This window comes from Crocodylus siamensis, chromosome 3 (genome assembly GCF_052110815.1).
Source record: "Crocodylus siamensis isolate JL-2025a chromosome 3, ASM5211081v1, whole genome shotgun sequence".
Lineage (NCBI taxonomy): Eukaryota > Metazoa > Chordata > Crocodylia > Crocodylidae > Crocodylus > Crocodylus siamensis.
This window is the reverse complement of record NC_143397.1, coordinates 150,498,897-150,513,326: the sequence shown is the minus strand read 5'-3', so window position 1 is coordinate 150,513,326 and position 14,430 is coordinate 150,498,897. Positions and strand designations below refer to the sequence as shown.

The 14,430-nt window shown below is 41.0% G+C and overlaps 1 protein-coding gene across 4 annotated transcripts in view; it reads left to right on the top strand.

Annotated features, from left to right (window-relative positions):
* The first annotated feature begins 875 nt into the window (after positions 1 to 875).
* The window catches only part of SALL3 (spalt like transcription factor 3), a 27,427-nt gene continuing 13,872 nt past the window's right edge, over positions 876 to 14,430 (top strand). For 2 of the 4 annotated variants that reach the window (XM_090039545.1, XM_090039543.1), the window contains exon 1: positions 877 to 2,506. In XM_090039545.1, coding sequence (XP_089895671.1) covers positions 2,428 to 2,506 — 79 coding nt within the window. In that variant the 5' untranslated portion in view covers positions 877 to 2,427. Of the gene's footprint in view, positions 2,507 to 14,430 lie in introns of all 4 variants that reach the window. The other 2 variants (XM_090039542.1, XM_090039544.1) reach the window with 2 other exon arrangements.

The following is a 14,430-nucleotide window of genomic DNA, read 5'->3' as shown; positions in this document are numbered from 1 at the left end:
GCGGGCCGGGCCGGGCCTCGGCCCCCAAGCCCTGCCCGCCCGCCCCTGTGAGAGGCAAGGTGGGCTCTTGGCCCCGCGCTCCCGCCGGGGAGGGGCAGAGCCACTGGAGCAAGACAAAGGAGCGGGGGGAGCAGATCCGAGAGGCTGATCTGTAAATAATATTAACAACGAAAAGCCCCGAAAAGGAGGAGGGGAGAGGGGAAAGGAACCGAACAACTGTGTGTGTGTCTGTGTGTGTCTCTGTGTGTGTATGTGTGTGTGTTTGTGGGGGGGAGAGTGCCCTTTCCTCGGTGCACTGGTGCGCGGGATGCTGAGCCGATCAGTAACGGTGTGGTACATCCTAGCGGTAGCTCCCTGGTATGGGAGCGCTGGCACGCGTGTGTCGGTGTGTGCGCGTGTGAGACAGAGACAGTGTGCGCGCGTGCCTGTGTGTGTGCGCGAGTGTGAGAGTGTGTGCGCGCGCCTGAGTGTATATGTGCGTGTCTAGGTGTACGCATGTATGTGTGCGTATGTATGTCTCTGTGTGCGCATGTGTATGCATGTGTGCGCGCGCGTGCATGTGTGTGTGCACGTGTATACATGTGTGTGGTCGTGAGCATGCATGCACGTTCGTGCGTATGTGCACGTGTGTATGTGTGCGCGTGTGTGTGTGTGTGTGTCCCCTTCAAGGCTCCCAGCAGAGCCCGAGGAGACAACTTGTAGCTGCAGTCCAGACAGCCCGGCAGTTCCAGGCGAGGCAGGGACTGGGCGATGCCCCCCCCCCACGAGGGGCTCGCCATCACACCCCTGTAGGAAGGGGGGGGCGTCTCTTTCCTTCCCTCCAATTTAAAAGCAAAGAGGGGGGCCGGGGGAGGCGGCGGGGAGCCGCTGGGGGAGGAGGCGGAGGTGGAGAGCCGGCGGGAGAAGGAGGAGCCGCCGTGTGACCCGCACCGCTCCCAAACTTGAAAGTTTATCTGCCCGAAATCGAGAGCCGCCGCGGCGCGCACAGTCCTCCTTTTACACGGAGAAGGAGGCATCGATTGGCGAGAGCCGGGCGTGCAAAGGCAGGCTCCAGCCCCGGCGAGATGGCGTGAAAGGCGAGGGGGGGGGTGCAAAAAAAAAAAAAAAGAGAGAGAGCAAGAGAGACCCTTGCAGCAGCAGCAGCAGCAGCAGCGCCAGCCACCCCCTCGCCAACTCAGCCTGAAAGAGCCGGCGAGCCCCGAGCGCGGATCGATATTGTTTGCTGGAGACCGAGGAAGTCTTTGCTCATCCCAGGCGCCAGCAGCCCCTGGGCACGGGCAGCCCCGAGCGCAGGAGGGGGGCAGTGTCACCAAAACCAATAATCCTCCTCCTCCCAACCTGAGACCGAGCAAGGAAAAAACAAAACTAAACAAAAAAACAGAACTAAAAAACCCAACCAAACTTCCTAGCCATGGACAACAGGAAGTGACCGGCACCAGCACCGGGGGAGGCTCTGCTCGGAGAGCGAGAAGCTGCGAGACAAAGAAGCAGCCGGGAGAGGTGAAAAGACACACAACTGCCCCGGGTCTCCTGGGGAGGGGTGAGGGGGGGAGGATGGAGGAAGAGCCCGAGCCGAGAGCGTGAAGATCCAAAGGAGCCGCGAAAGTTTCCTCCCTTCCCCAGAAGAAGAAACTCGGAGGCCGGCCCGCAGCCATCCCATGCCATGCCCAGCAACTTGTGGCCCCAGGGAGAAAAGCAGGAGGCAGGACGAGCCCGCGCCGTGTAGGAAGAAAAAGAAGAAGAAAAAGCCGAGGCAGGAGGCAGCCCCGCTCGTGGGGAAGCGGGGGGAGGGGGGGAGGAGAAGGGGGAGAGGCGCCCAGCCCGCAGCCAGTTGCCCCTCGCCCATATGCGGGGCACAGTGCGCAGCCCGCCTCTGCCGCCGCCGCCGCGCGCTTCGCTGCTGCCGCCGCCGCCGCCGCCGCCGCTGCCGGTGCCGGTGCCTCCCGCCGCCGGGCCCGGGGAGCCGCCCGCTTCGGCGGAGTGAGGCGGCTAATTGCGGAGCCCCCCGGCCTTCATTTACATATGCAGCCCGAGGCCGCTGGAGCCGGGCCAATCCGCGCTCGCCCCCAGCACCATTAATCGCCATGCATTATTCACCGGCGTAATTACCGAGCCCCATGCGCGAGCCGCGCCGCCGCCCCAGCCCGCAGCGCCGCCGGCCCCGCACCGCGCGCACCCCGCCCGGCTGAGCCTGCTCGGCGCACGGCTGCGTGGCGGGGACCACTTTGGGGTTTGTTTGGTTGGTTGGGTTTTTTGTGGGGGGGAGAGGGGGTTAGGCTCTCCCCCCGCCCCCGCAACTCGACTTTTCTCTGAGACCCCCCCCACACACACACGCACGCTGCCCCCCCCACACCCCCATAACCACCTCCTTCCACCTCTCGCTGATGCCTCTGCAAAAAGCAGCAGCAGGCAGCCTCAGTTAGCAGCATGTCTCGTCGGAAGCAAGCGAAGCCCCAGCATCTCAAGTCGGACGAGGAGCTGCAGGCGGAGGTAGTTTCTGAGCACGGTAAGGGCTCTCCCTCTTCTGGCTGGGGAGGGGGGGGCGGTGGTGCCTGGAGCCGGGGGGCAAGCGGCAGCTTTCCGAGGAGGGGGGGCGGGGGGAGCTGGAGCAGGCGGAGAGCCGGGGTGGGGGGCGGGGGGGAAGGAAAGCAGCGAGCAAAGAAAAGTTCCTAGTTTCTGCAAGTTTCCCCAGCTCATCCCCTCCGAGCCCGCTGTCTGCGCACTCCCTCCTGGCCCCAGCCAGCACCCCCTACTCGGTCTGAGGAGCAGCCCCTCTCCCTCCAGGAGGGTGCACCCCCCCAGGGGAATCCCTTTCTATCCCCCACCCCTTCCCCACTGCTTGCAGGGAAGAAAGGGCAGAACTGGCACTTCCCTGCACAGTCCCTTTGGGAAGTTGGGAGCTGGAGTGCGGAGGTGGCTGTGGGGAGCCCCCCGCCCCCAAGCCCAGCCACAGGGACTGACCCCTTCACCCCCATCACATCCCCTCCAGTATCTCCCTGCCCCTAACTCCTCCCTCCCAGAGGGGCACGGGGCATCCCCTAGACTCTGCTGCCCCAGCAGCCCTGCCAACTCCCCTGCTACCTCTAGGGCCTAGAGGTAGCAGGGTTGTGGGGGCAGCAGAGTTGGCCCCAAAAGCCCAGGCACTCTCTTTGTGGGTGGGGGGGACTATCTCCCTTAGTGTTGGAGCTACCCCTCCCTCCAGCTCTGGGGCAGGGGGGAGCTTTCTTTCTCTCGCTTCTCTGCCCATTCTGATCATGCCCCCCCCCACCATGCAGATGCACCTTTTTTGCTATTTCTAGACTGCCCCAACGGCTGGTAAACAAGTGTCCGGGGTTGCTAGGAAGGGTCTGATCCTTGTCTGTGATTCCTGCTGGGCAAACAACAGTACCAAGCCTTTCCCCCCCCCCTTTTTTTTTTTAAAATTAATAACCCTCTCAGTACTATATAACTCTCTCTAGAGGTCCGGTTTGCAAAGGGATCCCCCAGCCCCTTCTGCCTTGGCCCTGACAACTTTGAGGGCTCCCGCTTGAAAGTTTCCTTTCCCTCCTGGCAGACACTGGAGCATTTTTAGTGTCTTGAGCAGCCAAGTGAGACCCTCTGTGTTTCCTGTGCACTGCCTAGGCCCCCACATGCCTGGATTTGAACAGAGGGGGGAAAAGCCCCTTCTTCCTAGTGCTTCCAAACTGGGATGTTTTACTAGTTGCATGGGGGGGCCCATATGAAAGTTGGAGACTAGGGAGGATTTTGACTATTGTATGTGAACTTTACAACCTTTAAAGCTTAAGGGCAGTGTGTGAAGTCCCTTCATCAGGTTATAACATCTGTCAGATTGGCGGATCTTCAAGCCCAGGACTACCACCGCCTCTTCTTCTTTTTTTTTTCCTTCCCTTTCCAGAGTATTGGGAAAGGGGGGTGGGGTATCTACACAGTCCAGAGAAGGCAGGAAGGGTCTGCTACTACTGCAAAAAAAAAAAAAAAGCCTTCTGGGTCCTCACAATAACAGCTGAGAAACAAAACACCCTGTTCTTCCTTTAAGGAGAGCAGTGACAGTGTAAAGATCATTAAGTGGAAGCAAACAGGTCAAATATATTCTTTTTAATTATGTAAACAAGATTAATTAAGCACAGTGCCTGTTGGGGAGGATTCTTGGTTTTTAAAAAAATGTATTTTTCGCATTGTACACTTTTAAGTGTTCAGAATCCTTTTCAGGATGGAGGGGGGGCAAGAAACCACTACTTCATTATGACACTTCTAGTGAGTTAATAAATTGAAGAAAATTGTTAAACTAGGTTTTTGTTTTGTTTTGTTTTGTGAATCTTATCTATGTAGCCATGTCACCCAAGATTAGAACAGGAGATATGCTAAAAAGAAATGCTTGCATATGGTGGGTAGATTAAGGACAAAGAATCTTTTTGTCATGGAAATGGTTTTTTTTTCCTCCCTTTTTTTTTTGGTTTTGTTTTGTTTACTTCATCACATAGAATTTCTCACACTTGGTTTGTTTTGTATTACCCTCAATGACTACATGATCAAATGAATGGATTTATTTCTGCCGAATGAGAAAGACAGTCTTTCCATCAAAAGGACTACATTGCATCCCAGTGAGGAATTTTAAAGCGTTATTATTGTGGTCCCTGAATAGCTCAAAATCGGCTTTCACAGCAGCCCTAAAATGCAACAATGTAAATACTATCCAGCTTTAGAAGGCTGTTATCAAAATGTCCTATGTTCCCTTTTATTAAAACATATTTTAATTAATAGAATGAAGCCTATCATAGATTAATAGTTAACAAGCTGAAGAAGTACTGTTGGTTCTTCACTTTCATTTCAAAATGAGAACAAGGTGAACTTAGTTGAGGGGTATGTAGAGCACATTTGTGTAGTGAGTGTTAACCATTTTACGTGTTATACCATGAAGTCCAAATAGTGCTATAATAAGAGGTCAGATATTTTTAAGTGCACAAAGAAAATGTTAGAAACGTAACATTTCTTGTCAAGTCGTTGCTTTTCATTTCTTTTCACAGTTGTAATCAAGATATTGCCACAGTTCCTGAGCATATTTTGCAACAGGCCAAAAATAGTCTGCATAGGACAAAACAGAGAAGGAGCCTATCTATAGTTTTCTAAAGGAAAAACTATTAATTATTCTTTCTTCTATAGCCTTTTAAACATTTTTAGATTCATAATGCTATTTATAGAAATTATTATAATCCCCATATGAAGTTGAGGAAAGTTATTTATTTAGTATAATCATACCATATTTAAATACCTATATATTATAAAAAGGTAAGTACTTCCCATATATATAAGGGGAGTACTTTAAAATACATATTAAAAGGATTCTTCATGTAACTAAAATAAAGTTCAGAAATAGCTAAAAGAAACCTGACAGTTTGGACAACAGAATAAAAGCTGAACGTTGCATGATGTATCAGATTATATCGAAGCTTGCCAATTTTGGTGGTGATATTACAATAATAGTTTTTAAAATGAAATAAATATGTATTAGCTCAGTTTGTACTGCAGCATAGTACAACTGAGTTCAAACAACTGAAAACAATCTCAGTTTGATGGTTTGGTAAGAGACTTTGAAAACTGAAGATAATTGACAATGTCATCAGCTACAAATTTACATACAAAATCATTTAAATTTTTTTAATGTGGAATGCTCAAATATACTTTTTGTAATTTGGAAGAGAAATGTTTGCAAACAGTTAATAATGATTGCCTAGCCAATTGCAGTGTAGAACAGTGAACAAAAGACACTTATACACAAAACCGTCTTAAGGATGCCATACTGAAAGAAATGATGCAAATCATTTAAACTAGTGGCAGAAGACTTGAAATTACTGTAGTTGATATCAGATACAAAATCTCCTTTATATATTTTGAGTAAATTTAATTGTAGCTATCATATGCTTTAAATTGCTATACTACAACATCATAATTCTGAGCTGCTTGTAATCTGTTGATTTAGGAAAGAAGTGTGACTAGAAAACAGAAATATTATAGGCATTTTTGAACCAGAACGATGTGTGCTATTAAAGGAAGATGACAATCATTTTTAAAGTAAAAATAATCGAACTTCAGTTTATCTAATGTTAAAAAGTGATTTCAGGATTGTAGAGCTAAAGTTCTAGGAAGGGTAACTATGGCAATTGATGCTTTGGAGTTTTTTCATGCTAAGCTAATGGCAAAGATGTATCATTTAGTTTAGGTGAAGGGAAAATCTTAAAGGAACTACAGAACTGCAGTTTTCTAATACGATTTTACAACCAGATGTTTTGTTTTTTTAAAAATAGATACAATTATAGTACATTTTTTTTTGCTTTGCAAAATGCGTAATATATTTTAAACCAATGTATCGTCTTAAGGCTGATGAACTGGAATTGTGATATGTGTATTTTTGAACATTTAGTAGCGGCAGCTGTTTTTGGAAAAAAATACTGCATCCAGTTACACCAATTCAGTGAGAGTAACCATTTTCCTTGGGAAAAAAAAACTCTTTTATTTGAGTATATACAGTAAAGATATATCCTACAACTACAAGCAAAAGTCTGCATATGAAAAAATACAGAGGACACCGTGATGCAATTTAGAAATATAAATAATTGTTTTATCTAGAACATGAAAGGTGACAGCAAGCAATGAGTATACATGAAACTCCTATAATTTTGCAGACATTTTTTCTGGAGAAACTAAACCAGAGGTGGCTTATTTGATTTGGAAAAAATTAAATTTTAAGAGCCAAACGAAGTATTGCTGATTAATTTCCCCTTTGATGAAATGGAACAGTTGATACTGTTCACCTATACTTTGGGAATTTTTGCACATACTTCCCGGACAAACTTTGTAACATATATTTGCATCATATATTTTTGATTATGTAGAAAGGCAGCGGGCATAAAATACATGGGTTAACAACAGGAATTACTTAACAAGTTAATTATTTGGTGTGTGCAAGATGATGGAGAAAGCATGCAAAAGTAGGTCAGTTTTCATTGCATGCTGTTAGGCATGCAGAAGTTTTGCCATTGATCTTGAAGCAGACATAAGTGCATTTTTTTTTCTTTGGGAAATTTTTAAGGTGATTTTCTAAAATCTTGTATAATTAATATCAGCAGGGTGCTAGGATGTCTAAATATAGAAACTCAAAATAAAATACTTGCCAAAATACAAGCAAAATTCTAATTCTAGAAGAAAGCATTCACATTTCCTTTTAGTAAGATTTTTTTTTTTTCCAGAAAAAGAAAAATTCAAACAAATGGCCATAGATACTAGCTTTGAAAAATTAAGTCCTGGGGAAAAAATGTTTTTTTTTCCTTGTATGATTTGCTGACTGATTGCCAAGCCAGGACAAAGGTATCTGTAGTCCATCCATTGGTTAAGATGTGAGTCACTTAGGTTTGCTGATAATAAAACAGATATGGCCTGACCATCAAATAGTTAAGTTCTGACACATTTTATACAAAATAAAGCACGTATTAAACATACCGTTTGAAATATTTAACTTGTAATCTGACAGTAATTCTCCACAAACTTTTCAGAGGAATCATTATCAAATCTCATTACAGTGGTTAATTTTTACTAAATCCTGTGTTTCAACATATAAGGCCAAAATCCCGTTTGCTTTACTTTCACAAAACCATGCTGTCAATGTAATCAGCATTTTCCATGAATAAGGACAGCAGAGTGGGCTACAATAATGTGTGTACTTTTAGGGCCATGTTTAGCAGCAGTACTGTTCAAGATAGGTTTCTGGTTTGGTTTTTTTATTTTGTTTGATCAAGAAAATTAGGCTGCAGATCGGAAAAGCCAGAAAAATCTTGGATTATAGAAAGCATAAGCTAGTGAAATACTGAATTTTGTTATGTATTTTAAATACGAGTAAAATAAGGCATTGGACGTGGAAAGTTTTCAGTTTTGTTCTAATTTACTGTACGCAGTATGAGTATACAGGTATGGCACACAAAAGAGATTTTTTTTCATTAGTTTTCTTACCTTTGGGTTTTTGTTTTTTTTAAATATTGTGCTTTCTCATCCCAGAAGGAAATAAAACTCTTTCCCCACCCCCCATGATGGGAAAGTATTCCAACATTTTATTGCTAATTGATTATTAGTATATTTTACAGTTTATGGGGGGGGGTTTCAATCCAAACTTAAACAGGTTATGTTTAACATTCAAGACCATCTCTTGTATTTTCTGGGCATTGTTGCTCAGTGTACTATAGAGAGTCTGTTTGGTGTCAGTGAAGAGGTGGGAATGCATGGAGTGCCAACAAGCTTCCAAAGGACTCTCCCTGAGGGTGGGTAGTTAGAAGTGCTTTGACAAGGCTTGCTGATTTAACCTTTGCCTGCTTTGCCCTGCCAGGGGTGGCCACTAGATGTCAAGCTCATAATACAATTAGTGCATCTGTGCAGTTGACCTTGGCAGCACGGCTTACCACTGTTCTGTTAAGTGTTAACACTGAATTTGAGTGTTAACTAGAGATCCCTGTGAGTTTGCTACATGCTGTACGGCTTATCAAATGCCCATCTAGTTCAGCACAAGTGTTTACAGTTCTTAAAGAAGGAAAAAAAGGTTTCCTTTTGTACAGTCTTGCATTTTGAACTGCTTAATTAACCCTGCAGGTGCCATAGCACTTTTGTTTCAATTAATCAAAACATTCTTTTTATTTCCCATTCCAAGAGGGTCCCCAAAATAGCCCTGTTTGTTAATTCCATTTCATTATTTTATTCCTGTGTGTAATGTTTCAGCAATAATAGGTTTGTGTTGCTTTTTATGCAGCTTAAGTTATCCAGCACAACACTGCAGCATAATAGAGAATGATAAATGAGCAAAGTGAACTAGACAGTTAGCATTGGACTACTTGGAGTTTGATCCCTCAAACATTTAAATATACACTAGTAACTTTACTTGGAGAAGTAATCTGTTTGAATCCTACATTCATGTGTTCTGTCATAACGTTCATAACTGTTTGAAGGATTGGGCTCATGATTGGCTTCTATTGGTGGTGCAACTGTTTTGTTTGTTCAGACACTGGTTGATTTTTCTTCTGCAGGGTTAGGTATTCTAAAATTATTAAGTTTAAGATCTGTTCAACTACAAGCTTTCTGAAACAGGGAAACTATGTAGAAACCCAATATTTGATTTAATTCTTTAGCCTTATGTAATTTTGTACTTTCTGTTTCAGTACCAGCTACATTAGAGAGATCAACCTTGAAAATGTAAGGATTCCTAATAAAAACTTTCTATGTTCCAAAAATTTTTAGAATCAACAAATGAAGCATGTTTATATGTAATAAAAAGAGAGCTGTACAAATGTATTTATACATATGTCATAACAGACAGCTGAATAGCTTATTATATCATCTAGAAAGCATAACAAAACATCTTATTATTTGATACAATATCCTGCACAGATATTTGAAACAATTTGTGAATGTTGTATCTGTTCCACATCTGTATACATATATAAAGGCACTAGTGTTTTAGATAACTAGTGCTTCACTGCACAGATTAGAAACTGCAAATATATTAAACAGAATACAGTTAGTGACTGTGCCACAGGTGGCTGTTACTTAACAAATTCTGAGATTTAGGCTACTGAATACATCAAACTAAGTATGCCAGGTCAATATGAGTTTTTGTATAGCAAGAGTGCCCTCCACTGTTGAAATCCATATTAACAGCCTTTGTGGCCTGTGAAAAAGGACAGAAAAATTTTCTATTGAGTCTGGAATTTCTTCTACATTGTTAAACACAGTAGGGGTCTCTATTTGTCTCCTCCTGTTTCACAGCTTGGGCTCAGTATGTGATAATTCATCTTTCTTTATGGGATTCAAAGCTATCATAAAGAGTTAAAAAGAAATAATTTGCAAGAAAATAAATGTCTTCTAACAATTTAAGAAAACTTTTTAAAAAGCTTGCTTTTAAGAGGTGAAAAAGCTAAAGGAAAAAGTAATACTTTTCTTCTTAGGGATCAATAAATTATTGTGAGGTTGCTACCTCAAATAGGAAAGCTAAGCTATTTCTGAAAGAAAAAGAAAAGTTACTTTTTAATTAAAAAAAAAACAAACCAAATACATTATTAAATAGTTGCCTACTCTGACATTAAATATTGTTCCAAGTCTTACCACACCACTTTTCAGTGATTAGAAATGTTATTTAGCAAGAGATCTTATAAATATAAAAATATAACTAAGAGCTGCTCATTCTACAGCTAGTTTCATGACTAAACGTCATTTTACCTGTAGCTGCCAATAAATGGTATATTTTCCAGAAATTTCTTCAGCGTTAATATGCTGCTTCCCAAAAAAGGGTAGTTGTACTGTCTTTTTTAAATGAATGCATCTATTTTTAAAACAAGCCAACATTAAATTCTACATGACTGTATCTCATTCAGAAAAAGAAGGTCTTGCATCCTTTTAGTGGCAATATATTTAATAGTACATATGATCTAAAAAGCTTTAAAATTTTTGTTTGACATTTTTCTTGGACTTTTCACAGTATATATTTTGAGTGGTAAGACTATCTTAGTCTGTACTAAACTTAAAAAACGTGTGTTTCACTATTTTGTCTTGCCTATTTCTATGGTGAGAATATTTATAATTATGGAACATACACAAATTGGCCCTGGAACAAAAATAGAGCAACACAATGAATAACTAGAGACTATTTCTTTAAACTATAAGAATCCATATATAAAGTGATTGGAAAAGGTGTTTTATAGGCATTTGCATGCAAAGTAGTATTAGTTAGAAAAAAACATTTGAGAACAAAGCTGAAACACATTAGAATAGTTTTGAGCTTCTTTCAAATTGTAAAATGGTCCTACACAAAGTTGGCATTTGGTTAACAGTGTACATTTTAGGAGTTGCTCTGATTAATTTCAGTCTATTTCATAGCAGTAAATGGTAGTATCTCTCAAATGTCCATTCTTTTATGTTTGCCCTCACAGGTATTGAAAAGACTTTTTCCCTTCCAGTAGAATACAAGAAAATAGTCCTGCTGTAAGAAAACTGGACTACTTGAACAGGATGTATAACCCTGTGTATGCATTGTTCACAGCTGCATCGGTTTTATCCCAAATTTACTAGTTTCCTCATGTAAACTAAAAGAGTCAGCATACCATATAAGCCATTTCCATACCCTCTCTGTCTGTCTGTCTGTCTGTCTCTCTCTCAGGCCAGAAGGAAGATTTACATTGTTCCATATCGGGGTGTATTTCTTGAAGCATGGACAGCATTTGATGAGTACACTTAGTGACACCAGCTAAGTAGAGTTCTCCCCGCATCAACATCTTATACCTCCTGTACTGAGCCAGTAGAGCACACACAGGTAGCCAAAGATTCTACAATAATGAAGTGACTTGCTCAAAATATGTTCAGACAAATCCACTCGCAAAAATTCAAAGGGCTTAAGCCTTCAGCTCTTAGAATCAACCTAGCTCTACCGGAGTAAATGCAGCTGTGCTGATTTACACCAGCTGATGACCTGGTCCTATTTGTCCTTATTGATGTCTTTTCTGTCACCTGTTTTCCACTATGTAAATACCATATATGGTAAGCTCATGTTGCATATCATGACCATTAGTAGTTTCATGTACCTCTTTTAACTGTAAATTTACTAATAAGAAAAATAAAATAAATGAGGGGTTAAGAATAGCAGAGGTCCTGACTGCTCAGCAAAACTCCCATTCAACTCCCATTGCTTGAGTAAACACTACAGGATTTAACCCAATGTTTGTAAAATTAAGCAGCTATTTTATTATTCCAAAAAGTCAATGAGAAAACCTCATTGTTGTAGTAGTACTTTAATTGCTACAAGAAATTAATAGTTTTTACCAGAAATAAGTGATAAAATACTACATATTGATACAATCACTTGTTTTAGTACATGAAAGTGTAAAGGGAAGCTATAAAACATAAACAAATAAAAAATATTTTTTAAAATTCTTCCAATAGCAGCACAAGTCCAAACAAATATAAAATTGACTTCTGAGTTTAAAACTGTATCTGTTTAAGGAGCTTAGCGGCATTCCATAGGATAAAACGATAAGATTTAATTTACTATTTCCAATACAGATAATTGTAGAATAATTTTATTGATAGAATTTTATCAAATGGCAAATATAGTGTTTTTAAATAACTGTGGACCCTACAGAGGCATCCACTTTTCAGCAGCAGGGAATTACACTTCAGAATCAATGGCACAATATGGCACTTCTTATGCTAATGATCAACACTGAAAATGGCCTAGGAAAGTTGCTACAAAATACACAAGTACAAATTTGACTCTAATGATGACTCCCTCCCCCTGCATGTGCATACACTTTTTTTTTTTTTTAATGTTTACAAATGACCATTTTCACTTGTACTCTTCTTTTTTAAAGAGTGTGTTTGGGGCCTAAAATTGGTTGCTTGCATGATTATATGAAACCTGACAATAAGTGAAATTCTTTTAATGGGTAAATTGTTCACATAAAGTAAGGTTTGCAGGATGGGGCCCATAGCCTGTAATTAGATAAAGCATTTTAGTGCTCACAGAAAGTGATGTATAATGGATAGATAATAAAAATCTGAATGTAAGACTAGCAATTCCTACAATTAATCCATGTTGTCTGCCTGCTTGCTGGTAGAAAAAAATGAAGTATTGGGTGGGTTATTTGTTTAGTCTTTGTTTAAAAAAATGTTTCATGGAAACATCAAAATTATCTTCCCCACCTAGGGGGTGTTCCTGAGGGGGGGAGGAGGGTGTGTGTGTAAAAGAGTCTGTAAATTGCTCTTTAATAATTATGCTTGAAGTAATCATTCTGAATTCTTTTTAAAAAGATAGGATGTTTGCACCTAGGTCTGTAGCTTGAAACTTATTTTCAGTACTTATCCTGTTGTTTTCCAGAGGAGGCAGGAATGGTGTATGATTGAAAAGGAAGAGATGTACGTTCCAGTCATTTAGGGCTCAAATCTTCTCCCACTGAAGTCAGTTGGAGCCTTCCCATCGACTTCAGTAGCAACAGGATTGGGCCCAGATTGTATGAGAAATGTGCTATATTACATTTCGTATTTAAACCTGAGAAGTCGTAACTGAAATGTAAAATCTTACATTGCTTAAGTCATGTATTTAGTGTAACAGACTAGTTTTCATGTTATGTTATATTGTTGATAGTATCTCAAAGTAGTGTGTGCGATGGCATAATCATCTCCTGAAAGATGATCTGCTTTTATTTATTAATTACCACCATCTAAATCACAATGCTGTCTCTAATTTAGAAATAAAGTTTGCTTTGCCCTACTGAGAATGTTTTTACATTTGTATTGAGGAATTATTGCACCTTGCATAGATTGCACTTTAAAATTTATAATTGTATTGAATGGTTATATTATCCTTCTCACTGCATCTGACAGTGAAGTGAGCTCAGGCTCACAAAAGCTTAAGCATCTCTGATTCAGTTAGTCTATAAGGTGCATCTCCACCCGCCTTCTGCTTGGCTTCACACTAACACCATTATTACCTTTGTATATTGTTTAGCATCTTTCACATAATTAAATCTGTTGTGTAAGATTATTCAGAAGAAGGTCTTCTTATTGGCAGGAATTAGCAATATTTAGTTGCTATTGGGGGAAATAAAATGAGCTAGAAGCTGTTAATAACTGTCCAGTTCTGCTCCACTCAGAAAAAAAAAAATCTACCCAAACTTCCAGTTTGTTTGGAATTGAGCACTGGAAAAACTTCACAAATTAATCTTACCAAAGACTCAATTCTGAAGTCCTTACTCAGGCAATCCTCCCATAGATGTCTGGGTTCTCAGTTAGGACTGGAGGATCAGGCCCCCAAGACTGTAAAAATGTAAATCTGTAATGTAAATAAAGACTTGTTTGAATTGTCTTAGCTCAGAAAGACTCTAGAGAAAAGATTTGCTAGAATATGAATTGAGAACAAAAATGCTGGATGCCTGCTTTTCTTGTGCTCTCTATGTTTTCACTCTCCCAAAAGTAAAGGACTTCCTACCTAAAATTATCTTGGAAACAGTTTTGAGAACTAATTTCTCAAGAATGTTAATAACCTAAGATTTTTAGAATGCCTCTAGGCAATAGCATGTTATCTTCATTGCCAAAGTGAATTGTGGCATCGTGGTTAATATGTTTTATAATACAATATATAATATAACCTGTAATATGTTACATTTAAGTTATAAAATATTATCCCGTACATGTTTTAGATTAGTGTTGTGGAAAAACAGCTGAGTATTATAACTCCAAACCTAAATAGTAAAGCAGCTTCAGTGTTTAAATATTACTATTTTTAATTGCATTTTATTTGGATAATTTAAAAAAAAAAGAAGGGGGAGCAAAATAATCCCTTGTTCCCAAATAAAATATTTCTCTTCTATTTAGTCAGAAAAAGATGAATTTCTTGTACATGGTTTT